This window comes from Chelonoidis abingdonii, chromosome 6, assembly GCF_003597395.2.
Source record: "Chelonoidis abingdonii isolate Lonesome George chromosome 6, CheloAbing_2.0, whole genome shotgun sequence".
Lineage (NCBI taxonomy): Eukaryota > Metazoa > Chordata > Testudines > Testudinidae > Chelonoidis > Chelonoidis abingdonii.
In genome coordinates, this window is record NC_133774.1 from 24911322 (window position 1) to 24939199 (window position 27878).

At 45.5% G+C, this 27878-nt stretch overlaps 1 protein-coding gene across 1 annotated transcript in view; it reads right to left on the reverse strand.

Annotated features, from left to right (window-relative positions):
* Positions 1-27878, reverse strand: part of ADAMTS12 (ADAM metallopeptidase with thrombospondin type 1 motif 12) — a 324205-nt gene that overhangs the window by 82954 nt on the left and 213373 nt on the right. Inside the window, exon 14 of the mRNA XM_032763220.1 lies at positions 3376-3496. Within this exon, the coding sequence (XP_032619111.1) occupies positions 3376-3496 (121 nt within the window). The remainder of the gene's footprint in view (positions 1-3375; positions 3497-27878) is intronic.

A 27878-nucleotide genomic window follows, 5' to 3' on the forward strand; every position in this document is an offset into this window, starting at 1 on the left:
CAGAGGAAAAGTGGTGCTTGCTTGCTCATGGTAACAAATTGAGCAGATCTTCATAAAATAATCCTCTCTCTCCTTTTTTACATGCAACTGCTCGCACTGGGTTACTGAACTAGCAGTCTCTGAGATCAATGAGGCAGTTCACACCTCTCAGAGCTGTTGGTTAGATTCTGCAGGCGGAATCTTGGCTTCGGTTACCTCAAAAACATGAACCAAGTATATCTCAACAACCATAACAGGGAGAGACTTACATTAAAAAAGAAGTAATCTTAGGCTATGTTTACACTAGAGACCTTACAGTGGCACAGCTGTACCGATGCAGCTGTGCCGCTGTAAGATCTCCCATGTAGCCACTCTATGCCGACAGGACAGAGCTCTCCTGTTGACATAATTATACCACCCCTAATGAGTGGCAGTAGCCATGTTGGCAGAAGAGCATCTCCCATCAATGCAGCGCTGTCCACACCGGTGCTTCTGTCGGTTTAACTTATGTCACTCAGGGGCGTGTTTTTTCACACCCCTGAGTGACATAAGTTAAACTGACAAAACTGCTAGTGTAGACATAGCCTAATATTCTGGAAAATATGGTGACTGCATAGAATAGGTGCCGGCCTTTTACCAGCAGGCACCACTGAATCGGAACCCCGATTCTAGCTATCATTTATACAGTCAGTATAATTTCTTTTCCTCTATTTTGTTTATTTGTTAGTTAACTTTTAAAACATAATGATTTAGGTGCCACATCTATACACAGGAGCCTACAACATTTGATAATTTAGTCAGTCAACACCTGAATGATTTTTTTATTTGTATAAACTTTTTGGTTAATGTATTTGACCTGCCTAATTAACTTGAACCAATGGGTGACAGGGCATGGATCACTTGATGATAACTTGTCTTTTCATTCCCTTTGGGGCACCTGCCATTGACCACTGTCAGAGGACAGGATACTGGGCTTGATGGACCAGTATGGCCATTCTTATGTTCTTCTGAATAACTACTGTGTTTCTTAATAACAAAATATTAAACTGACTGTGTCTCCGGTTTATGAGGTAGTAACTGATTGTTATACATACTGATATAAACAAACTTGGAGGCCAAGTCAGAGTCAGTTTGCCCATCCAATTTATTACATTGCCACAACTCTCCTGAATTAGTTAATTAGTTCTCTTGGGAACTCAGAAGTGCCACAGCACACCACAGCCCACAGTGTGAATAAACCACACTACTGTCTATCAGAACATGGCAGGTCAAACAAAAAATGGTACGTCCCTGAATTTAGGACATGTCCATCCCCCAAATAAATAAATAAAAATCTTTCCCTGCTTGAGCTTTTATTTCAATTCCATAAAATAGGCAATCAAAAGTGTGCACAGTGTCTCAGAAGTTGGTTCAGAACTCAGCACTACAAACATAAAACATGTCAAAAGGAAGCATGCTTGCTTGCCTCACAGTAATACCTTCCTCTTGTATATTGTTTTTCCATCAGGAGATCTCAATACAAAGGTCAGTATCATTTATCACCTGTTACAAAGGTGCAGAGAGGTGAAGTGACTTGCTCAAGGTCTCACCCTGGAGGCCAGTGGCCAAGCCAGGAATAAAACTCACATTTCCAGAGTCACCGCCTAGTGCGCTATCCACTAGACCACACTGCCTCACTCAGAACAGACGCACAAAAATCACAACTACCCTGACAGAATGTTTGCACCCAGCTTTCATGAAAAGTTCTTAGACGTGTACAAAAATTGTGCAGACCACCTGTTGTCTGCAAAGGTAAGTCAACCCCAGTGAAAGCTGATCTGAACACCTTTGAGGTTTGAGCAAAAATTTCAGATACCTCTAACAAAGAATCCTTCACTTCTAGGTCTCTGGATCAAAACCAGCCCTGGTCAGTAATGACCAAAAGCCTGGGGTGGGATTTTCAAAAGTGCTCAAGACTGATCTAACCCTGCTCCCATTTAAACCAATAGGAGTTTTACCTTTGACTTCAATAGGAGCAGGGTTAGGTCCAAACTAAGTGCTTTTACAAATTCCATCCCTATTTTCCATTTGACAGCTGCTTGGTGGGCCAATGTGAAATGAGCTGGTGATCTCAGTCCACTTTCTAGTGATGTTTGTAGATAAATTACTAATTGACTATCTTACTTCATAATAATAAACTTTTGGTAATCTCAGATGAGGGCAAGGAATTAAAAGAGGTTAGGAAGTGAACTATCCTCTCACTTCTGAAGGTGATTACTCCTTGGCAGGTCAGGGTCTAAGTATCTGATAGGAGTGGTATAGAGAAGCTATCTTTACTGATACCCAGGCTGTAGTTAATCAGAGACTTTGCAGGCCACTCTATTTCAGAAGCACTACATTCTTTTAATAATATTTGCAATATCTTTTAATAATAAATAGCACAGTAGGTTAACAAAAATAAAACCACGACCAAATGTTTGTGTGTTCAGAGTGAAATCTGCTATACTTCTATCTAGAGCTCAAGCAGGGTGACCAGATGTCCTAATTTTATAGGGATAGTACCGATATTTGGGTCTTTTTCTTATACTGGCTCCTATTACTCCCCACCCCCTGTCCTGATTTTTCACACTTGCTGTCTGATCACCCTCTGCTCAACTATGTTCTGGAAACTATCAGATTCATAGGACTTTTTCAGCAGAAGTAAATGCAACAATAATGTATCTCACTGATTTGCTCACCAAGTCAGGAAGTGTTATAATAAGAGCAAATGTGAGGATCTGGCCTGGCCTGGCCAAGCTGTTCTAGGTGCAGAATTCAAGGGAGGGGAGAAGGGGGAAGGTGGTATGAAGCTACTTTTCCTTTCCCCCAATCCTAAGAACTTCCAGGAAACTGTTCAGACATCCTCTATGGATCATTACATTACCCAGAGATCAACCCAGCCACATCCCTACCTGCTACCTACGTGGGGAATGGGCTGCAAGTGGGCAGATAAAACTGATGTAGCTGGATCTATGGTCACCCAGGGAACAAATTCCCAAGTTGCTCTGGGAGTTTTCTGGGAACTTACCACCTAGTGATTTTCCCCGTTTTTCGAAGGCGGTTAATTACATACCTTTTGCAAATGAGCTTGCTGGCTATTTATTATCTGGGTAATTTGCCGTGGAGGCTGTTGACATCCAACAGCCAGGAGGCAAAACAGGCATTTAATTGGTCAAGGGGCACTCAAAGCCATTTCACAGTCCAGACTAAAGAATGGTTTCTGATTCAAAACAGACTATGCAAAGCTGTCAGTGAGGCATCTCCACTGGTAATTTGCCATTCAGATTACTCATCAACTTGAAATGAGAAGAATTTTTCTAGTATCTTTATTGGAAGAAACAGTTTCAGCAAGAGAAGAAAAAAAAGGCCCCTCTTTACCTAATCCTTCACTTTGATTGAACATCATCTTCACCGTCTGACAAGCAGATCCATCTCCTAGGCAAACTCCGCATCGATCTTCAGTTGCATTGGAATTTATCTCATAATCACAGCCAACAGTCTAAAGGGAAAGACATTTTCAATATAAATATTCTATCTATAATGAATTGCTCCAGACCCAACATATCACTGACTCCGGTGTCAGCTTCTAATCAGCTGCTTCAGAAGGGGAAATGAACTGATTTCACTGAATACAACATAATTTATGTGCAGACACTTAATACTAGAGACTGTCACATCTTATTAAAGTACAAAATCACGCATATTGTACAAGAGTGACAGGCATTATTTGCACAGGACATGCTATGAACCATGCAATGGTTACAAGAAGCCATTATTTTAACAGAAACACACCTCAATTGACCTGTATTGTCCAGCATATCCTGGATTTTTCTCTACTTTTGTATGGCATACAGATATCCCAGGTTTCCCAAGCAAGTGTTTTGCCAATTGGACTAAAAAGTAGCAGTGTTAGTGGCCTAATATTTTATCTACTAACCTTTGCAAGTATATCACTAACATGAACATGTTTTGACAGATCTGAAAGACACACTCATTATAATGAATGCTTGGAACTTGTACTAACATTGGTACTCAGTGGCAGTTTAGTGCGTATCTTGGGGGTTCAGTTGTAGAACATGCTGAGTTTATGCAAGCATGGCCACAGAACAGCTCTGGAAATAATAGGGCAGATGCTGGTTTCTGCTTCAGCTTCTTCGTGCCACACAGGTTGCATTCTGGCTGTAGTCAACCTCTGTACCTCTCCAACCTCAGAGGGGCTGGAGGTGAGGTATGGTGGAACTATGCCCAGCCAATCATCCATCCATATATGGGTCCTTAGGACCTTCCAGTGACAGAAGGTAGTACAATCCAGTTTGCTTTAGATCAGCTTTGGGGTAGTGCAAGCAGCTCACAGGTTCAAAGAGATGGAACTTCTTTCTCTTGCATTGAGCAGATCTTGGATGCAGGGGAAAATCTTACCCTATGTGCCTCTAATGGCCATTGGAAAAGGATCCTAAAACACATTTAATTTGTTTTAAATTATTTTAAATAGATTATCTCAGAGACAGAGGAAAGAATTTAGTACGAAAGAAAAGCCAGAATGTAATATATGAGAGATTCAATGCTTTGGAAACATGGAATAGTCAAAGACCTATATTGAGATGTGACAGATGCTAAGGACCCATAGAATATTCAAATGCTACTGTATCAAATTTATAAGTGTTATGTGTAATTTTATAGGTCGGCTAGTGATTGTAGCCTGGCTCAACAGATGAACTAAAGCATATTTCTTGCAGGAACTAAATCCATTGGGGTAACAAGTCTGTGGAGTGTTCACTCTCTGGGGGAAATAGCATAGAGTAGCTTGATCTGGTTCAAGAAGAATTGGAAACTGTATAAAGAGACAGTCATGATCTGGGAGACAGGACACTCATAGCAGATCCAAAAACTGATGTGAAACTGAGACCAAGACAGAGATCCTGAGGAAAGAACCTGCAGTACTTTAACCCTATGAGGGTCTCCATGTGGAAGATGAGTGACTGCCTGATATATTAGAGTTGCATATAAATAGTTTATTGTTTTCTAAGATAGGTTTTCTCTGTAATGGTTTGTATTCTGAATAAGTCATACTTTGCTTTATGAAAGCTGGCTGGTTACTGGCTAATTCTGTCAATGGTTACCAGTGGTGAATCTGAAGCTGGTCAGACCTGCTGAATAATCAAAATGAATTCTGGGTGTCTGGATCCCAAATCCCCAATCTGGAGGGACTGGATTGCAAACTCCTGTTGTGAGAAGAGGTAAAACTAGAGGCCTGAGAACTCAGTGAGGTGCCCGTCCAGAGGCCACAAAGGGGTCAAAGGTGTAGTTACCTCAGGAATGGTGACTTAATGTAACATTTAACTTTAAACTTTTATTTTGTATAGACAATTACTTTTGAAGATGAAGAGCCTGCCACCTTAACTGTGGAACAGTGAATTTAAGATATGTTATTACCAGAGATTTAAAAAAGAATTGAATTTTACGAACCATTGTCACAAGTCATTTTAACAAATATTAAAGCATATCAATAGTGCTTCGCTACCACAGTCAGATGTAATCATTATAGAAGGGCTGGTGGCACGTAGAACAAGGATTCAATCTCTTTATGTATGAAGAATACAGTGTGTATCCTCTTCAAAATTACTGTACAGCACTTCCCCTCTGGGCACAAAATGAATACTGGGGAGTCTGGCAGCATGCAGAACATGCAGAAAACGTCCATTTCTGGTCTCCTGAAGTTGAACTTTTTTTCATTCTTCCCCTCCTGTGATAAATTGTGAATTATTCACCTTTCATCCTTGTCGTAGCTTCCTACTCAGATTCGAACCTTAGCGTTCATAAAATGAGAAGCTAGCATGAAACCTCCAAGCTTAATTGCCTGCTTGGATCTGATATCGCTGCCACCAGCCAAAAATTCCAGTGTCTTGGCTCACTCTGGTCTCCCCTGGGGGACCCCAAGACTCAGAGGCTCTGAGTCTCACACCAAAGGGAAAACAACCTCCTCCCCTTGTCTCCTTGTTATCTCATCCCCAGCTTTCCCCTCCCTGGGTTATCCTGGGTGATACTGTACTTAAACTCCTTGAATGCAAAACAGAGAGGGCAATTTACCTTCCCCCCTCCTTCTTCCCCTGAGGCTATGCAGATTCAAACTTAGTCAAGCTAACACAAAGAGATTTCCCCCTCCCTTCATTCCTTAGCCTTTAAACCAGAGAAAACTCAAACAGGTTTTGAAAAGAAAGCTTTATATAAAAAAAGAAAGAAGACAATAAAAATTTCTCTTGTATCAGGTTGACAATACAGGGTCAATTTACTTAAAAGAATTATGAATAAACAGCCTTATTCAAAAGTATCAATTTAAAACATTCCAGTAAACTCACACATGTAAATACAAAAAACCAACAGCCTATTGTTTTTCTTACCTTTTGTACTCACAACTTTGAAAAACTGAAGATTAGAAGCTTGAAGATAGAAAGGATCCTCTCATAGCTGAGAGCCAGACAAAAGACACAGACCCAAACATTCCGTCCCTGAGCTTTGAAAAATCCGGTTTTCCTGATTGGTCCTCTGGTCAGGTGTTTGGTTCCCTTTGTTAACCCTTTACAGGTGAAAGAAACATTAACCCTTAGCTATCTATTTACGACAATCTGATTTGGGATGAAAGCCTTTTCATTTTAAAAAAAAATGATGAGAGGAAGATTTTTTTCCAGACGCTTAGGGGTTATTTTGAAAGAGGTCATCTTATCTGGAGGGCAACTTGTTTTCTCCAATCCAATAAGAACAATGGGAGATGGGCATCCAATTTCCTGGGCATGTCAATTAAGGGCACCCAAAATGCTTTCTCAATGCTGCCCGACGCGCATTTCCATAACTGAATGTGCTTGGATTTCTTTAAATACTACCTTAACTCGAATGGCCTTGGTGCAATAATATTTGATTGGTAACAATTACAGCATATCAGTAATGTAGTTCACTTTACATTGCTGATACTGTACTCTCAATCTTAATGTGGTTTGCCTGTGAAATAGAAAGAAACTACTTACCTGATAATACTGGTCCTACGCAGACAAATTTCAGAAGCACATAAGGATTGTCTTGTGTAAGGCTGATTCAAAAATCTGAGGATACACAGGCCAAATTTATCCCTGACATAACTTAAACACAGGAATTTCCCAAATTTTTTACTTCGACAGAGCGGAGCGCATTTTGCCCATTGTTGAAACTTAGTCTGTATCTTGAAAGCTAACCTTAATTGTTTCATAAAATTTACTCATCAGCTAAGGATTAATATAGAGGAGTTTTCCACTAGCAATGCTTCCAGGGTAGGACAAATAGGAAGTGCGATGCTCAATAGCGGCTCATTTCTGTGGCTACCTGTCTAGTGCTCATCTCTGTGGTGTCTTGAGCATCTGCAGTAGCACTGCCTTTCAACTCGGAGAGTTTATACTACTGTTTAAGAGGGTCCCTTTGAAAAATGATTTAGTCATTTCACGTCATGAAGTTCCAACACTGGGAGGTTGCAAAAGGAGGTTACGAGAAAAAGGTTGTAATGGTTTGTTTTCAGTTCCAAATTGGTTTCAGAGAAACGAAGGGCCTTCGTTATGCCTTTTCCAATAAGAGAGTACGATATATAGGGTGCTTCCTTTCTCCAGCAATAAAATTGGCTCCTGGTGTGTTTTGCTGCTGCAAGGGACACGAGGAGAGATTCGGTAATTTCTGATCAGAGTTCATTCTCACCTGCCTGCCTACTGTATGATGTGCTGGAGAAGTGCTTGTGCGCATTATAAAAAATTGTAGCAAGAGTACCTCACACCGTGTTCCTCCCAGTGCTCAAGAAGGATATTAATGCCTTACCAGGCCGTTAATTACTTGCGGCTCTGGTGCTTTGGGGCTCCTCCTTCCTTACCCTTGTGTGACTCAGCATCATTGAAAAACATACTCAGAGTCTGTGCACATATTCTGTGACTTTCAGAAGCGTCAACCAGCAGGAGGCTCTGAAAGGCTTTCATTGTAATTCAACAATTTGGCTAAGTTTAACTAAAGTAAACTTGCCATCCAATGCTTGATGATAATACTAGTTTTAAATTATTTTTGGGTTATGGACAACTGGAGGCCTTTGTCCAGGCCCACCCACAATGAACAGATTATTGTTAATTTCGATAGCGTTATTTTCTCTCACTGTTCTACTCAGGTAAAAACACCTTTCAGTTTGTGGTACTTGCTTAATTCTCTAACACCTCTTGCTGTATGCAGATTGTAACTTTAGGTTCACTCACGGCTTAAGTGCCCCCTCATGGCCATGTGTGGTGTAGCAGCTCCCTTGAAGAGCTAGTGTCCCCCGCCAATAGTCACTCTGCTGCTGTGGTGACTCCTCTGTCAGTAACTCGGCTCTGCAGCCAGGTCTCCATCTTAAGTCCACCCTTCCTGGGATCACAGTTGTCCAAACTAAAAGTCCCCAGAATGTCTTTAACACAAAAAAAAATCCTTTCCCCTCTCTGGGGGCTTTTCCACAGCCTGTTGTCCCCCTGCTGAGCTCAATAACTCTTGCAGTGGGCTTGTACACCCCCTTCCTTGGGGCCAGCCGGGGTACCCAGTCCCAGCCCCTACTCTGGGTTCCAGTCCAGGGCCTTGTACTGAACAGCTAGTTCTGTTCCTCTACTTGTGCTGCAATTTTCCCCTGAGCCACTTCCCACACAACCTCTTAAATACTCCTCTGGATCTCTCTGTCTCCTCCCTGCTTAATCATGGTTCCTCTCAGGCCTCCTTGCATGGAGATCTTTTCCCAGTCTCTTTCTTCTTTCATCAGGGTCTCTCCCAGGCCTTGAGAGCTTTCCTTACTCTCTCAGCTTACAACCTGTCTCTCCCTCCAGCCCTTTCTCCAGTTGGGCCTTATCACCATTCAAGCCTGGCTCTTGTTCCCATTACTGCAGCCAGCTTCTGCTCTTTATGGGGAATTGCCTGATCCCACTCAAGTAGGGCTTGGTCTGTAACTGGGGCTGGCTTAGCCTCAGGCTCTCCAGTCCATGGGGCAAGCCACCCTGTTATAAGGCCACTGTGTTCCCTTTTGCTCTGTTTTTTATTTTCTTTTCAATCTAGCACCAGTTACCATCACATAATCATAGATGTGTAAGACTAGAAGAGATCTTATTAGGTCATCTAGCCAAGTCCCCTGCACTCCAGGCAGGACTATGCAATAACTAGAACATTCCTGACAGGTGTTTATCTAATCTGTTCTTAAAAACCTCCAATGATGGAGATTTCACAGCCTCTCTAGGCAATTTATTCCAGTGCTTAACCACCCTGACAGTTAGGAAGTTTTTCTTAATGTCCAACCTAAACCTTCCTTGCTGCAATTTAAGCCCATTGCTACTCGTCCTATCCTCAGATTAGCGAGAACAATTTTTCACTCTCTTCCTTGTAACAACCTTTCATGTATTTGAAAACTGTTATGTCACCCCTCAGTCTCCTCTTCTCCAGGCTAAACAAACCCAATTTTTCAATCATCTGCCATAGGTCATGTTTTCTAGAACTTTAATCATTTTTGTTGCTCTTCTCTGGACTTTCTCCAATTTGTCCACATCTTTCCTGAAATGTGACACCTAGAATTGGACAAAATACTCTGTCTGAGACTTTATAATTTACAGCTTCCTGATAAGATGATCCATCTGTCAAATTAATCTAGACAGAGAGGGACTTTCTCTCCAATTTTCTTCTGGTCCTTAATGTCTAGAAGCACCTTTCCTCCAGGCACCAACTATTTAAAGATCCATTACAGTATTTGCAGTAGTTACACCATGGCAATGGAAAGTCCCAGACTGAATAATTATGTTTGACTCTTAGGCTTGGTCCACACTACTGAGTTAGATTGATGTAAGACATCTTACATCAACCTAATTATGTCAATGTACACACTACAGTCTTGCTCCCACCAATGTAAGTGTCCTACTATACTGACATAACTCCACCTCCACAAGAGGCGTAGGGGCTTATGTCAGTGTAGTTAGGGTGACACAGTGTCCACGTACCCAATGTGTTACTTACATTGGCTGTTGGCTGCCATTCTTGTCAATTTCATGACACCATGCTGGAGCCCTGAAATTGACAAGAAAGCCCAGCTGTCACTGGGGTGGGTGGGGGCTCCAGCTGTTACCTGGGCTCCCCACTCCAAGTCAGGCTGTGCCTGTCTGCTCTCCACTTCCAGCCAGGCTACTGCCCAGAGGCTCCCGGCTCCCCACCAACAGCCCAGGAGCGTGGTGTGGCGTTCGCCACCAGGAGCCCAGCTTGCAGTGGGGAGAGGGGAGCTGAGAGCCCTGGGGACAGCCAGGCTCGTGGTGAGGAGCTGGGTGTGGAACTGAGAGCTCAGGTTCTCAGCCCCATCCACTGCCCCTCTTAAGTCAGCAGAAGTGCTTCTGGTGAGGACACACACTATCGACAGAAGGAGGGTAGTGTGGATATTAACCACCTCAGTAATTACAGCAGTGCTCGTAAGTAGACCTAACATTGACTTTTCTAATGTAGACATGCCCTTAGACCAGACGTGGGCAAACTACAGCCTGGGGGCCATATCCAGCCCACAGGACCCTCCTGCCCAGCCCCTGAGCTTCCAGCCGGGAAGCCTAGTTCCCAGTCCCTCCCCTGATGTCACCCTTTCCCCACAGCCATGCCGCCGCGCAGGTCGCACTCTGGGCGGCCGCTCCCGCTGGGCAGCGTGGGGAGTGCAGCTGACTCTGGCCGGGTGTTGCGGCTGTGAGCTCCTGCTGCTGGTAAGGGGGCAGGGAGGAGGGGGACTGGGTAAGGGAGCAGGGTGCTGGGGGGCAGTCAGGGAGGAGAGGGTGGTTGGATGGGGCAGAGGTTCTGGGGTGGTGGTCAGGGGATGGGGAACAGGGACGGTTTGGAGTCGGAGTCCCAGGGGGCCTGTCAGGTGGTGGGCGTGTGGATAGGGGTCGGGAGGGCAGTCAAGGGACAGGCAGCAGGATAGGGGGTGGGGGTTCCGGGAGGGGGCAGTCAGGGGACAAGGAGCCGGCGGGGTTGGATGAGTTGGAGGTTCTGAGGGGGGCAGTCAGGGGGTGGGAAGTGGGTGGAGGCCAGGCTGTTTGGGGAGGCACAGTCTTCCCTATCTGGCCTGCCATACAGTTGCACAACCCCGATGTGGTCCTCAGGCCAAAAAGTTTGCCCACCCCTGCCTTAGACAGACAAGGTGGGTGAAGTAATATCTTTTATTGGAACATCTTCTGTTGGTGAGAGAGACAAGCTTTCGAATGACACAGAGCTCTTCTTCAGTTCTGGGAAAGGTACCCCATATCACAGCTAAATACAAGGTGGAACAGACTGTTTAGCATAAGTAGTTAACACACATTGTAAGAGACCTTTCAGGATGACTTGGCCAGTTAACATCTCTGCAGCCACAGGACAAAAAGGCATAAGAGTCTCTAAGGTGTCACAAGTACTCCTGTTCTTTTTACAGATACAGACTAACACAGCTGCGACTCTGAAATGTGTTACAGATTGTTTCAATAAGCCATAAATCCAGTGTCTTTCTTAAAACCATGAATTTTAGTATCTAGCAAAGTTATGAATTTAATCTCCCAGGCTTGTCTTTTGAAAGAGCAGGTTTCCTTTGACAATGAAGACTGAGAGGTCAGACGTGGAGTGACTGCTTTGAGAAAAGTGTTTGCCCCCAGATGCGAGGGTGTTTTTGTTGTTTACCCTTTTTCTGTGTGAGATCATTCAAGAGCACAGTGTTTGTCTCGTTTTACCCACAAAATTGTTATTGGGGCATTTAGTGCACTGGGTGAGATACACCACATGTTGTGACAGGCATGTGTAGGATCCACGGATCTTGAAAGGCATGTTGTGAAGGGTATTGATCACAGAAGCAGCATATGCAGGTTTTGAATCTGTTGTTATGGCAGGGTTTAGTGCCACTTTGAGTTACTGGGTACTGGTCTATGGGGATCCTGTTTCTGATGATGAGCTTGGCAAGGCTGGGGGCTGTTTGAAGGTCTCAGAACTACTTATGCTAAACAATCTGTTCCATCTTGTATTTAGCTGTGATATGGAATACTTCTCCCACACCTGAGGAAGAGCTCTGTGTAGCTCAAAAGCTTGTCTCTTTCACCAACAGAAGTTGGTCCAATAAAAGATACTACCTCACCCATCTTCTCTCTCTAATATCATGGGACCAACATTGTTACACCAATATGGCAAACAACCTTGACATTAAACGACTAGCAAGCATCTTTAATTTATTCTGCGCGAAACAAGGTTTGTGTTAAGAAGCTCTGCAGTAACCTTGGCTTCTCTTTCGAGAAGGTTAAATTTTAAAAATAAATAAAAATTTTCTTCACTGCTATTTAAGGCTCTTTAACACAAAAATACCTTAGCATTCAAAGTGCCAAGCTTAAGTTTATGAACAGTACAGTGTGTTACAGAGAGATAAGCAAATGCAGTGGGTAGTTCACGACCCCATTCTTGCCTCCCTACGTTATAGTTGTTCTGTCAAAGGTAGTGTTAATAAGGTACAGGAAGAGCATAGATGCCACAATGATAAGCCTAGTGTTGTCCTCATCCTCTGAGATGCTGAGAACTTACTACTATAACTGGAAGCAAAGGGAGTGGAGGACGCTCAGTACTTAATATTTAGCACACCTTAAATAGAAAAAGTTGTACCATATACCTAAGTCTATCAGAGGACAGATGCATCATACATATTACATTCTTGGTGACTCTACCAGCAGGTAGGGGATCTTGGGGGACAACAACTGCACTGGTGGGGTGCAAAATAAACTTTATTAAGAAAATGCAAAAAACAGGGAAAATTTAATGGTGAGGGGTATGGGGTTTGTTAAGGTAGACAATTGGGGAGGGGTTTCTTTTAGCAAATAGTATAGGGGGTTTCAATAGTGGGGTACAATACAGTGGGGTACAATACAGTTGGTAACCAATTAACACTGAAGTATAAATGTAACAGGTAGCTAACAATTTCTATGTAAAGGGTGTGTCACAGCAGCATATAGCCAACTAACAGTTATGGGTAAAATGTGTCACAGTAGTGTAAATGTAAAATGTGAGGTGTGTTAGAGAGAAAAAAAAGGGTAATCAATGGGGTTTTATGCTAGACTTCAGTAATACAATTGAGGTTTGGGGGCAGCGGGAAGACAGACTTAACCACAATTATACAGAACACAGCAAAATCTTATCTATGATCTAACTTAACCAAGACTACACAAATTAGCAAGTAACAGAACACAATGCAACAATTTTTTAAACCTAACTTACAGAGCACAATACAAACAATTCTCTAAACCTAACTTAACCACAGCTATGCAAAATGAAATTACAACTTATCTAGACTAAGAACCTGATTCTAATAGGTGCACCTTAGCAGCAGTGGGTGGGGGGGGGGGGCCTGCAAGCTGGCAGCCCAGGATACAGTCCAGGAAGGCACAGCCCAGCAGTGGCACAGGCTTATTTTTTAGCAGCAAAGGCGCTGCGGAGCAAGAAACAGATTATAGATACAGACCAAGGAGTTAGCTTGGGTCTGTCTGCTTGGGAAACAAGGCCAGCAGCTAGGACAGGGGGAGCCTGCAAGAGAGAGAGCTCTTACCAATCCCCAGGACAGCAGCAAACATAGAGACAGGAACAGCAGTAGCATCGGAGGATGGAGAGAGGACTCGATTCGCTTTCAGTAATCAGGAGATCTCCAGGCACAAATTCGTTGTTCGTGGGAGGGGAGTTTAAAAACGGGGGTACGCTCAAAAACAAACGAGAGCGGAGAGAGGGCCCCCCAAAGACCCCTAGCTGATCAGACCAGGTGGCAAAGCAAGGACCTTCTCCGGGGTCTGATCAGAAAATGTCTGGTTTTAAAGGCAAACTTAGGCAGTTTCCCACCAGTACTTTTGATTGGCTCCTCTTGATACAGGGGAGGAGAGGAGGCAGGGAAAACCTGCAGGTGAGCATAGGCATGCCTGGGCATGTTCTGAGCCACAGGTATGACTCATATGCTTAATTAGTTGGCCACTTCAGGTCTTGCATTTCTGGGCAGCGCCCCCCACACCGAGCCCGGGTCTGAACAAAGGAGCTAAACAAAGAAGCAAGAAGCCCCCTCCCTAGGCAGGGCAGTGGCTCCAGTTGGTCTGTACAAGCCATCCCTATGAATAGGGCTATGACTTTAGTTAGCACAATGGCCGGGAGGGGCGGCCACCAGGACAAACAGAAGGAGAAGGGAAAGAGGAATGCTAGCAGGGGGACAGCTGTAAAAGACACTAGGCACCTCGAATAACTATTTGTACAAGATTAGCTTAATCAAAGTTCCCAAGTTTACCAGGCTGGAACCAGATTTTACATTTTCCATGAGTTCCAAGTTTTATTTACTGTTCCAAAACTGAACAAAAGCAAAAGCGATTTCCTGCTACACAATATTTTTTAAATGATAATTTTCATTCCAATTCTGACTTTCAAAAAAATTGATGTAATGAAATAGAATTTCTATTAAACATTTAAATGAACATTTATTTCTAAGAGGAAAATGGAAATGTTCCTTTTTGAAAAGGTTATCAAAACATTCATTTTTCTTTTGAAGCCAACTTTGTCAAAACCTGCACATTTCCACAGTCTTTCACTTTTGAGGAATCAGCATTTTCTGACATTCCATCCAAATATTTCTAAGCAGCCCTAATTGCTATTCACTGCACATTTAATGCAGGGGTGGGCAAACTACGGCCAGCGGGCCGCATCTGGCCTGTGAGCTGTTTTAAACCAGCCTGTAAACTGCACCCATGCAGCTTGGCCGTGCTCCAGCGCTCTGGCTGGGCTGCTGGGTCAGGGGCCAGACCGTGCGGCTCGGCCCTGCTCCAGCCAGGGCGATGGGTCGGGGGGTGCACCACACGGCTCCCAGAAGCCAGGCGACATGGCCCCGATCCAGCTCCTACGTGCTCCAATCGGAGCTGCAGGGGAGGTGCCTGCAGATGGAGCAGCGTGCAGAGAAGCCTGGTTGTACCTCTGCATAGGAGCCGGAGAAGGGACATACTACTGCTTCTGAGAGCCGCTTGAGGTAAGCACCGTTTGGTGCCTGCACTCCTGAGCCTCTCCCCATGTCCCAACCCCCTGCCCCAGCCCTGATTCCCCTCCCGCTCTTCAAACCCCCTCAATCTCAGCCTGGAGCACCCTCCTGTACCTCAAACCTCTCATCCCCAGTCCCACCCCAGAGCCAGCAGCCAGAACCCATACCCCTTCTCACACCCCTGCCCCACCCCAATCCCCCTCCCGCCCTCCAAACCCCTCAGTCCCAGCCCAGAGCACCCTCCTACACCCCAAACTCCTCATCCCTAGCCCCACCCAGAGCCTGCACCCCCTCCCGCACCCCAATCCCAATTTTGTGAGCATTCATGGCCCTCCACACAATTTCTATTCCCCAATGTGGCCCTTGGGCCAAAAAGTTTGCCCACCCCGATCTAATGGGAACACGTTTCTTGTTTTGCTGTTTCAGCTGCTGCTGCCCAGAAAGGATGTATACAACTCCTGCTTTTTAACCAGCGGTTTGAAATCAGACATCACTGTCAGCTATTGTAACACTAATGGAGTCCCTGGGCCTTCTCAGTTATCATACTAGCAACCCACATTCCAGTTTCCCCCCAGTTCATAGCTCCAGATAGTTATTCCAAAGTGGCCAATCTTCTGTCTCTCATTAAATAAAACCTTTATTTTAGTCTCTTCTTCCTATGCCCCACCCAGGGGCGGCTCTAGGAATTTTGCCGCCCCAAGCACGGCAGGCAGGCTGCCTTCCGTGGCTTGCCTGCAGGAGGTCCGCCGAAGCTGCGGGACCAGCGGACCTTCCGCAGGCAAGCCATGGAGGGCAGCCTGCCTGCCGCCCTCGCGGTGATGGCAGAACACCCTCCGTGGCTTGCCGCCCCAAGCATACACTTGGCGTGCTGGGGCCTGGAACCTCCCCTGGCCCCACCCCCTCCAAATTCTGCCAGACTGATATCTTCATGATGGCTTTTGACATTTAAAGGTACAACTTCCTTTATAGCTGCCTCTAGGCTGCCATGTTACAACTGCTACACTCCAAGTGAGTTCAGTTGGTGGCATATGTATACATGCATGCAGCATGCCACATTCACCAGAATAAGAGGAAGTGTTTGCACCAAAAAACTTGATAACAGACATTCCAAGACAGTGCAATATATTAGATCAACTTTAAATTAGTAGTTCCCAGGCCATGTTTTACTTTCCCCAGTGAGTATCACAGGACTTCCTTTTATTTTTGTCATTAATAACTTATTTCTAAATGCTTCATCCTGTCTTTTTGCTGCTGTCCTTATGTTTTCGATCCAAAGCAGATAACAGCCAAATTTTCTAAAATAACTTAATTTTGTGCCTGAAATTTTGTGCCCACCATTGATTGTGGAAGCAAATTTTAAGGTCAGGCTCAGGTTATTAACCAAAAAACACACACACACACACCACATAATACAGCAGTAATTGGGTTCAGCTCCTGGCACACTCTTGCCTTCCTTTGCAGTACTTGGGCAGTGCAAAGTGAGACTTAAAACTATCTCCGACAGGCATCTAAGGGTTCTCCCACCCTAATGGAATCCTTGGTTGGCTCTATGCCACACAGTGTAAGTGGTGTACCAAAGGTTGGCAAAGATGAGCTGAAGTATGACCAGAAGGTTCTGTGCTCCAACAATCCCTCATCTGGGGGAATCCTTTGAGGGCCATAACAAACTGGCATAATTCCAAGCAGCCCTGAAGCTGCTCTAAGTTATGTGGCTAAGCAAACTACCTCTCAGCCAGCCCCAGCAAAGGGATGAGGACACAGAGTTGCATGAAGTCCCCCTTGTCCCCCTATGGCAAGTGCTACTTTGACACATCTCAGGGTTCAGCCTTTGATGTTTAATTTCACTGTTTTATTATTTCCCTCACCACATGGCATAACGTGTGTAATCAGATATACACGTGACTGTAATCTGAAAGCCTTTCTACAGAAAGGAAAAAGAATTGACATCCTGCTGCTCAGTGTTTAAAAGGAAAACAGCCTGGAGCGTTTTCCTTTTGTCTCCTTCTGCCATTTCCACAAGGAGACACCTGGATGTCTGCCTGGCAGCAAAGGCCAAAATGAAAAATCCCTTCTTTAGCTGAGATGGGGTCACAAAAACTAACTGAATTTCAACACTGCTTGGGCGGCACATTGTGCTTTAAAGCTTTTCCTTTCACTTGTGTCTCCCACTGCAACTCCAACAAGGAACTCAGGATCCAGTCATCATGGCTACAGTATTGTCCTGAATGAAGAGAGAGACATATCCCAATGTGTCTATTTATCTTGTTACATATTTAGCCTGGGTTGAACTGATGTCTTATTGGACTGTCAGTGAAAGGGTAAAATGTGGGAGCAGTAACATTAAAGATCTATGTTGCTATAGTAAGATTGAAACATGCAACCTGATGTCTCAAATGTTAAAACCAAAAACAGAACAAAAATAAACAAACAACAACAACAACAAAAAACGAACAAACCCCCCCCCCAAAACAAAGCCTACTTTCCTTTTCCATTCCCCACAGCATTATTCTTCTCCACCATGACGATATTAATAATTCATCTATGGTGGCAATGCCTTTTTATTACTAGTAATAAATATTTGTGTTATGGTAGCACTCAGATGTTCCAATAAGGATCACAGCCCATTGTGATTTGCACTTTACTAACACAACACTTGCCTACCTCATGTGGGTGTTGTGAGGATTAAAAATTGTGAAGTGTTTTGACATTGAGTGATGAAAAGCACTATGTACAAGTTTCTTATATATATAAAACATATATATAAAACTTGTACATAGTACTTTTCATCACTAGGTATCAAAAAATCTCATAGTATTACAGCATCATCCATGCATTTGTCAACTCCTCATATAAGCATTTATGTCTTCAAACCTGCTGTTACTCTTAAGATGTCTTCCTTGAACAGATGTCTTCATATTTTGCCTTAAGACCCACCTCTGCTGTGATGCCTGTCAGAAACCAGAGAATAAATAATAGCTTGGGTGGAAGTTGGGGTAAATTGGCACTTTTCTCCCCATAGTTACACTTAGAAAAAATGGCAAATGTATCTCACAACTGTATATATTTGACCATGTCCTCCTACCGCCAGCCTTCACACACTTTTCTTTGTGGATTATAAACTGCATAGAGCAGGTTTCCCAATGCTTATATGAGGAGTTGACAAATGAGTGGATGATGCTGGCAATATTGTTTTGGAATCAGCACGAACAGATTACTGACCTCACATTTACATGACTTTACTGGGAGCAGCTGCATGAGTGGCACTTCAGAAAAATCAGTCGCTATGGGCATGCTGGATAAACAGTGCGTATTGGGAATTGTTAGTGAATTGCTGTGATACCAGCACCAGAGGTGAAAGTAAGCTGGTATGCGCCAGTACGGAGGACTGGTAAGAAAAGGAGACTGACTGAGGGAGGGAAAGAGAAGCCTGCTCCCTGCGTAAGAATAGTTTAAACTCAGCTGTTCCCTGATGGTTCAGCCCCCAGGGCTAGGTTTCTGGCCTCCTTGTTAATTTCACTCACAGTAGCTGGAGGGAGGGAGGTGGATCGAGGGGAGGGTGTGTGTTGACACGGAGGGCAGTCCTGTCTGCCCCTGGGGATGAGGGAGCTCTCCTATCTAATATAACACATACAAATTAACAAGCATTTGGCTGCCCACTAAATCCTGGCCAATATAAAAGCAGGGTGAAGGGAAAATACTGTCACATTGGTTTCTTGTCTCCTCCGCTCCCCTCTCCATCTGAATTCCTCCCCATTCCCCACAGCAGCAGTGTTCCTCTAGGCTCTAGCTTGGATTAGAGCTGGCTGAGAGGTCCTGCTATTGCTGCCTGCAAAAAGAACAGTTAAAACTCAAGCTGTTCCCTGGTGCAGTTCAGTGCCTAGAGTTAGGAGCCGTTTCTGGCAATCCGTTGAATTTAACTCCCAGTTGTTGTTGGGTGGTGAGACATGCAGGGCAGTAAAAATTCTTTCTTGCCCCGAGAATGAGGGATCTCCTAAACAACAATCAAAATCAGGAACCATTTCAAGTTCAAATCTTATCCCATCCTCCCCAGACAAGAGGATCACGGTTGTTGATTCCAACACTGCTTGCAGCATCCTCTTCTGAAATGTTAGCTGGGTTTAAAAAAACAACACAAAAAAACATGGAGAAACATGATGGAAAATGTGTCAATGATGAATTAGGGTTTATTTGGGCAAGCAATTTTGCTAGTAGCAGCTAAAGATTAAACAGGGAAAGCAAATAGCTCCAATAGACAAAACACAAAGGGGATTGAGGGGAAAACTGATATTCAGTGAAAAATTATGTGCCTCCTTGAAGAAATAGTAGTTTTCATTCCAATCCACCCTCTTTCTATATTGATTTAAACACCTGAAATGTTCTTAGGACAGCAGGTGCAATCTCAGATCTCTCTTTGTTTTGTCCTGCCTGCAGAGTGCAGATGCTGAAATTGACAAAACTTTTTTAAAATACCTTGTATATTTCAGGAAGGCTATTCCAGTTGTCCTTCATTCACCCCTGACTTTCCCTTCCTCTCCTCCTCCCCCGGCTCCCTCCCTGGCTGGCTGTGGTTTTTGCCTTGGTTACTTACTCCTTGGCAGACCCAGCCCAGAGGCACCTGCTGGTTCTCCGCAGGCAGCAGCCCACAGGGGCTGGTTGCTGGGATCGCTGCTGGTCAGAGGCAGGCTGCAGCTGCATTGTTTTTGACACATTCATACACATACACATACACATACACACAGTATGTATGTGTATGAATGTGTGCATCTCAAACAATGCAGCTGCAGCCTGCCGCCGACTGCCCCAACCCCAGCAACCGGCCCCTGCTATTGTATTTTAGTGGTATTGGAGATCCCCTCATCCAGGGGGCAGAAAAGAACTGCCCCTGCTGTGGTCACACACAGCTTCCCCAAACTGGGAGTGAAATTAACAAAGATGCCAGAAACCTCTCTTAACCCTGGGGGCTGAACCATCAGGGAACAACTGAGTATAAACTGTTCTTATGCAGGAGGCAGTCTCCCTGCTGCAAGCTAGAGGGAAGTCTCTGCAGCAGCTGCTGAGTGCCAGGCAGGGAGAAAGCACAAAGCCTAGCATCAGCAGCCTGGCTGGAGGAGGAGGAGGGAAGACACAGAGAAAAATGTGACAGTGAGTTTTCACTTTTTCAGGCTTATTCCAATAGTAAAGTTTTATTACAGACAGTACTGGTAGTAGTAATAGAAGTTTTATTTTCTCTATCTATGTCATGCAATGGGAGGGATCCGCGAAGTACGTAGGGAGGTGAGTGGGTTGCTTGCGATTGGACCATATGGGTAAGAAATGTAAATTACTTTCACCTCTGCCCAAACCCCAGGGCTCCCAGCCACCTCTGCAGCTGGTATCTCCGGGGTTAATTTAAAGGGCCTGACTCCTAGCTTCAGCCAAATCCCTGAGCCCTTTAAATCCTCATTTAAAAGCCCCAGGATTTAAAGGCCACACCTCTTCCAGTTGAGGCCCCTCCCCCTCCGCAGAACTCTGGAGTACCGGTAAGTCCTTTAAGTTACTTTCACCCCTGACCAGCTCCAACGTTGGTGTGCATTTGTTTTGCCTTTGTACTAGATACTGACCCTGCCAAGGTGACTGCAAAAGTATTCAACATATTTTTCAAATCTAGATGCCTAAATATAGGCATCTAGATAAAAGTGATTTCCATGGGAGTTGTGTATTCACAGTAAAATCAGATAGTTTCATTTAGGTGCCTAATATATGGATGTAGGAGTGGGAGAAGGCAGCCCCTTCATGGGGTGCCTTGCTGCGGCAGGCCACAGCATGATCCGCTTCAGGTTCCCCTTTCTTTTGGAGTACACACACTCTTTCAGACTATACATAGCCCTTTGAAGGTTTAATTTATTACTAAAGGATCCAGAACCACCATCCAGAATTCCCAAGTCCAGTCCAAATAGCACACTCACTCTTTCAAGCTCCAATAGTCCATCAACACATCAAGTACAGCTCCTCTCACCACACCTCACCTCAGCTGCTCTAGCTGGGGTGCTTTTCCACCTGGTTTCATTCTCAAGTCTGGTCATAGTTCTTACCTGGTGAATTCACTCCCCCTCAATCATTCCCCTGCTTTCAGCTCTCTATGGTCCTCCAGCTTCAGATCCCCACCTCAGAGGTCCAGCAGGCATCCTGCTGCTCTTCTCAGCCTTCAGTCTTACCTGGCTGTGGCTCTTTGGCCTGGGGATGGACCTCCCAACCACCTTTCACTTTCACCAGCTTGATCTGGCTCCACTGCTCAACCAGGAAACTCTCACTGCTCCCTCCTTCAGTGACATCCTCTCCTTGCAGCTCTCAGCCCAGCTCTGATCTTCTTCTGAGTCCTCTGCACGGTCAAGACTCCAGGCTCTCTCCCTTGCCTTTGGGCTGTTTCTCATTTAGAACTCTCCGGGGCCACCCCACCCTCCTCATTACACCAACACTAGGGCACGTCTGGAATGGAACAGTTGACCTATTACAAAGTGACTGGCCTTAGATACTTACATTTGAAAGCGTTGGCCTTGGTCTTTAGCCTTGTGCCTCAATACACACCAAATACATGTAGGTAACAGATATAACATCACACAGTACCTTGCCACTGCTACCTGTTATTTGACTTCAGGCCAGCATGAAACATTATTTTGCCCAAAAGAAAAAAAACCAGAAGCATTTCTGTGAGAAATTCAGTTCTTAAAATGCAGTTCAGTACCTAAAAGTCTGATTAAAAACTTGAGTAGTGCTTGATGGGGGCTTACTATTTACCTGAAATGTTTAAGGACTCCCTTTTCAGCTTAGCAACCACAATATTCATTTATATTTACAGTACCGGAATTAGCCCTGTACAAATAATTAAATGTATTTTCTAATTCACTTGCCAAGAACCACACAATATGTATTGCATTCACTTGGACTGAACTAATACTGTGCTGAATTATTCTGCGAGGTGTTTCTTCCCAAGCGGATATGCCGTGTATAGATTTTATATAAAAGTGTGCTACCATTCAGAGAAGAGGCCTACTTTAGTTACCTAGTAATCATTTGTTCTAAGCCTTGGAAATTGCCAGATTACATTGTTCATCACATGATCCTGGCTTCGGTTTGTTCTGTTTGTTGGGAACGATATGTAAATAAGCTGCCAGCTTTATTCACAATAGTACAAGTACACTAATTTTACACTAATTGATTCTCCTGAACTGTTTATGACAATACATGTTGTTGAAAGGAGAAAAATTGTTAACCTTGGAGGATAGGACAAGAAGCAATGGGCTTAAATTGAAGTAAGAGAGGTTCAGGTTGGATATTAAGGAAAACTTCCTGTTAGGGCGGTTAACCACTGGAATAAATTGCCCAGAGAGGTTGTGAAGTCTCCATCATTGGAGATTTTTAAGAGCAGGTTAGACAAACACCTGTCAAGGATGGTCTAGATAATACTTAGTCCTGCCATGAGTTCAGGAGACTGGACTAGATGACCTCTTGAGGTCCCTTCCAGTCCTATGATTCTATGACCAATACCTACAAAATGGCCCTTGAAAACAATCATATACGTGAACAATTCAGAACTTCATAGGTTCATGTACCATCTTCAGAAAAAAAATGATGTTTGAAGTATGTGACAAATGGCCAATGGTTTTATGGTGGATCCCACGCTTTTCCTTCATGTGATGGGTCAGGTCGTTACCTCTTGCCCCTATTCTTGGGCTTCCTGCCCTCTCTCCCTTGGGCAGGGTTTCTCTCGGTCCTCTGCGCCTCGGGAGTCCCTCTGCTCTGCTCAAGCAGGTTTCCCTTCCCCTGGTACTCTGGTCAACAATAGTACTCCTCCAAACTACAGTCAGTTTTCCTTCCCTCCTGCCATCTGACTGAAGCAGGATTTTTTATTAGGCTCTGGCAAGGCCTTAATTGGCTCCAGGTGCTCTAATTAACCTGTAGTAACCTCTCCTCAGCACACAGGAAATAAGGCTCTGCTCATCCTGGGGTTTATATACCTCCCATATATCACTTTCCTGCTGCATCACAAGTACCATATGCAAATTTTTACTGTTTATACACATTTATTTTAGGTCTTAATAGACTTAAAAGTATTGAATTTGCCTGGCGGACATCTGCCTGCAGGAAATTAGACAAGATGGTAGTTTGGAGGGGAAGTCTGAGTTGGAGAGGACAGGAAGTTAAGAGCTGATTGGGAATTTTAAAACAAAACAGGTTTTTCGTCAGAAAATGACAATGTGTCAAAATTGAAATTGTGAGAACATGTTGGTTTAGATGAAATTTTCATTAGGAAATGTTCCTTAGGTGCAGGATGGAATTTCTGGTCAAAACCAGAGACATCAGAATAGCCTGGTGGTCAGCGCACTCATCTGGGATGTGGGAAACTCACATTCAAGTCCCTGAAGAAGAGCTCCGTGTAGACTGAAAGCTTGTCTCTCTCTGGTCCAATAAAAGCTATTACCTCACCCATCAAGTCCCTGCTCTGTCTGATGCAGTGAGTGTGCTCACTAGACTGATAGTGACTACTCTGGGCAGGGCCGGTGCAAGGAAGTTTCGTGCCCTAGGCGAAACTTCCACCTTGTGCCCCCACCCAGCCCTGCAGCAGCTCCCCGCCCCCGACCTGAAGTGTGGCCCCCTGGCAGATCCCTGCACCCCGCGGCCAGCTCCCGAACCCCCTGGTCACGACGAGCCCTGCAGTACCTCCCCCCCAGCTCAACCTGCGTCTCGCGTCCTCCCAAGCACGCGTCCTGCTCTAATTCTCGTCCCAGGCTTGCGCGCCAACGCTGATTGGTGCGCAAAGCCTGGGAGGCGGGGAAGTGAGCAGAACTGCACAGTGGAACCCAGGAGCTGCAGGGGCGCACTGACCAGGGGAACCCCTGGCTGCGGCTGCCGCGCTGACCCGGGGAACCCTGGGCTGCCGGCTGCGGACACGCTGACCAGCGGGAACCCTGGGCTGCCGCTGCAGTGGCGCGTGCTGACCCAGGGGAACCCTTGGGCTGGTTGGCAGCCAGCAGCGACGCGCGACCCAGGGGACACCCTGGAGCAGCAGAGACTGAACCGTGCAGCGTGCTGACCCAAGGGGCACCGTGGCTGTCGGAGCTGCGGCGGCTTCGCATGACCACAGGGCACCGCGAAGTCAGTGCGGCCGCCGTGGCAGCCGCAGCCCAGGGGTTCCCCTGGGCCAGGGGACACCCTGGACTGCCTGCTGCCACTGTTGCCGGCAATACAGACTCCTTCTCCATCCCAGCAGCAGCGGGCTGCTCAATCACTTAAAAAAAAATTGGGGGGCACTGCTTTTTGGCGCCCCCAAATCTTGGCACTCTAGGCAACCGCCTAGTCCACCTAAATGGTTGCACCGGCCCTGACTCTGGGAAAGGTGGGCCTCTCTTGCTGGGTTGTTGTGAAAACGTTGAGGGGTCTCCCTTTTATCTGGATGCACAAAGGAAAATTTTTTTGAAATTACAAGAAGTTTCACAAGATGGGAAAACAGATTCCACCTCAGCACTAAGGAAGTTACACTGAGAGTAGGGATTCTGGATGGAATGTAGTGGGGATTCCTGTGGTGTCTGCAGGAGTGTAAGTATAAAAAAAGGCAGGGAAGTGGAAGGGCGGGGAGAGCTCTGGAGCTATGTCGGGGGGAAGAAGAGCAGGGAGGGCTCTGGTGGTGGGGGTGGAGAGGGGTCGGACGGGGGGACTGTGGTGATGCATGTGGGGGGGAAGTTGGGAAGGTTCCAGTGGTGTGTGTGGGGGAGGGAAGCAGGGGGGCTCTGGTGGTGTGGGGGCAGGAGAAGGAGGAAAGGAAAGGCTCTGGTGGTGTGTGGGGGGGGGAAGGACAGGAAGGGCTACGGTGGTGATGAGTGTGGGCGGGGGGAGCAGGGGAGCTCTGGTGGGGGTGGAGAAGGACAGGAGGTAGTGGTACGTGGGAGTGGTACGTCTCTGGTGGTACGTATGTGGGGGGAAAAAGTAGGGAGGACTCTGGTGCTGTGTGGGCGGGAGGAGGACAGGGAGGGCTCTGGTGGTGTGTGTGGGGGAAAGGGTAGGGAGGGCTCTGGCGGTGTGGGGGGGGAGGAGAAGGACATAGAGGGCTCTGGTGTGTGGGGGGGGTGGGAAAGCAGGGGGGGCTCTGGTATGAGTGTGTACGGGGAGAAGGGTAGGGAGGGCTCTTGTGGTGTATGTTTGTGGGGAAAGGGCAGGGAGGTCTCTGGAGTGTGTATGTGGGGGGAAGAAGAGCAGGGAGAGCTCTGGCGTGTATGTGTATGGGGGGGGAAGAAGGGTAGGGAGGGCTCTGGAGTGTGGAGGTAAGGAGAAAAGGAAGGGAGGGCTCTGCTGGTGCCAGTGGCTTTGTGCGCGTGGAAAAGAAAGGCAGAGTGGGTTCAGAGGGGAGAGGCAGAGTGGTAATGTGCCTTGCCTGTAATTTCGTGGCTCTGGGCACCAGGCAAATTCAGCTGCAACTCACCTTGCTTGAGGGCTTCAGGTTTTCAAATCTCCTCCAGTTTCCTTTGAACCAGGGTGCTTTGCTAGTCTCACTGCAATCACTGGGCTCTGTGGGAAGTCTTTTTTGCTGGTCTCCTCCTCCTCGGACTCACAACTCCTTCCTCGTAGTTAAGGGATTCCCACAGCCCCCCTCCATGGGGTTATGACATGATTTAAGCAGGGCCCTGAACTCACAACTCCTTCGTCTTGGTGAAAGGATTCCACAGCCCTCTTTCTTGGGGCTGGGCTGTGATCCAGGTAGGCTCCCCAGCCCACCTGTCTCCCTTGTGGTTCCGATCTCAGGGAACCTCTCTTCTAACTCAATGTTCCCCTACGATTCTGCCCTCTCGACTGTCTGTCCGCTCCCTCTTAATCTTCCTGTAAGCTACCAAACAGCTGGATTTTATCATTTTAAGGAGGCAGCTACCTAATTAACATCTGGATCCCATTCCTCTGCTAGTAGGCTGCTCTCATCCTCCCCTACTTTTCTTTTTGAAAGGTTTGTCATGGAATAGGGTTTGGCTTGCTCCAGGCCCCCCTGCCCCTTCAAGGGGACAGAACAACCTTTTGCCACAGACCACTTCTAACATGCTCATATACCACAGTTTGGGAACCTCTGAGCTACATGGTAGAGCTTGTTTTCAACAGAGATGCACAAATTCATCCTCACTGATTCAAATGAATTTTTAAAAAACCTGCTTTGTATAACAGACATACATTTGTAGTGATGTGTGAACTGTGAAAGCTTGTGGGATTCAATCTGAATAAACATTCAAAAGCCTGAAGTTTAGTCATGCTGATCTCAATCCCCTTGGCTTAGAAATCAGAGTGAAACTCTCATGAGATGAGTGCTCTGATAAACTTTCAGGTATTATTGGAGTTGGATCAAATATACCATGGAAACAGCCCTCTTAATTCAGTATTCTTCTGCTCTTCGATCAGTCCTGCCTGGAACCAAGCAGCATAGAGGTGAGCAAAAATTAGGGTGACCATATATCCTGTTTTCGCCAGCACAGTCCCTTTTTTAAGCCCTAACCTGGACATCCTGATTTTTTTATTTTTTTTTTTTTTGCGCAAAAGTGAGCATGTGTCCCATTTGCTTTTGCTAACTTGATTAGTTGGCAGGAGCAAATGGGACAAATGACCACTTTTGTCAAAAAAGTAGGGTGCGGAGGAACATGGGAGGGAGGAAGGAGAGGGGCAAGCAGCAATGCCAGCCCCATGCAGAGGGGGAGGCAGGGCTTGAGTGAGCAGTGACACCAGCCCCAGCCTGTGGAAAATATGGTCATTCTATTTAGTATGTGTGTCACTGCTTGCCCAAACCTTGCTTGCCCCCTGTGTGGGGAGCGGGGCTCGGGCAAGTGACTTGGGCCAGCCCTGTGCCGGGGGAGGGCTCGGGCCAGCCCTGCGTGGTGTCCCGTTTTCCCTTTGGGAAACATGGTCTCCAAAGCAAAAATATAGATTTGAAAAATTTATCAACCATTTTCATATCTTAAAAAGGTTTGTTTCAGTCTGTCTTCATGTATGACTGTTCATAGCAGTTCCCCCTGCCCATCTCAGCTCCCACTGCAGCAAAGGGGAATATTTTCACTGACTCCAATGGAAGCTGGATCAGGAACTCCAGTTTATCCAAATAATTCACTGGTACAAGTGTAAGCACTGTATAAAAAATTAAGAATTAACCCTTTTGCTGCTGTTCTTTGAGGCACCAACAATTCCACTGGAAAGTTAAATCTTCGGAGTAGACACATAGCAAGTACATGACTTGGTATTCAGGTGGTTAAGGCATGCAGCTATCAAATGACCCTCCAGGAAGAGGATAAATTAAATTTTTACCAGCAACTAACTAAGTTTTTTCCAGGAATCACAGTCCTGCTTTTGTTCCCAATGTCATCAGTGGCCAAATTTCCTTTGGGCTTCAACAGGAACAGGCTCTGAACCTCATATTTTCAAAAAAATAAAACTACAGATAAAACTATTACATACTACAAAAACATACTCCAGTGCTTTGCTATCCTATTGGAAAATAGCCCATCGACTAAGACTATGGGATTTCCTTATATTATAACTATGTAACCATAACCCAATATTGCAGGAACTGCATGTATTTTCAAAACACACTAATAGAACGTTGGGGATGCTGGGTACACACTAAGTGTAGTTAGGGTGACCAGACAGTAAAGTATGAAAAATTGGGACGGGGGTAGGGAGGTAAAAGGCACCTATATAACACGAAGTCCCAAATATAGGGACTGTCTCTATAAAATTGGGACATCTGGTCACCCTAGGTGTAGTGGAGAATTATGTCAAGAGTAATGTTACAATTAAAAAACACATTATTCCATGTACTCTCATTTGTTTGCTTTGGTTACGT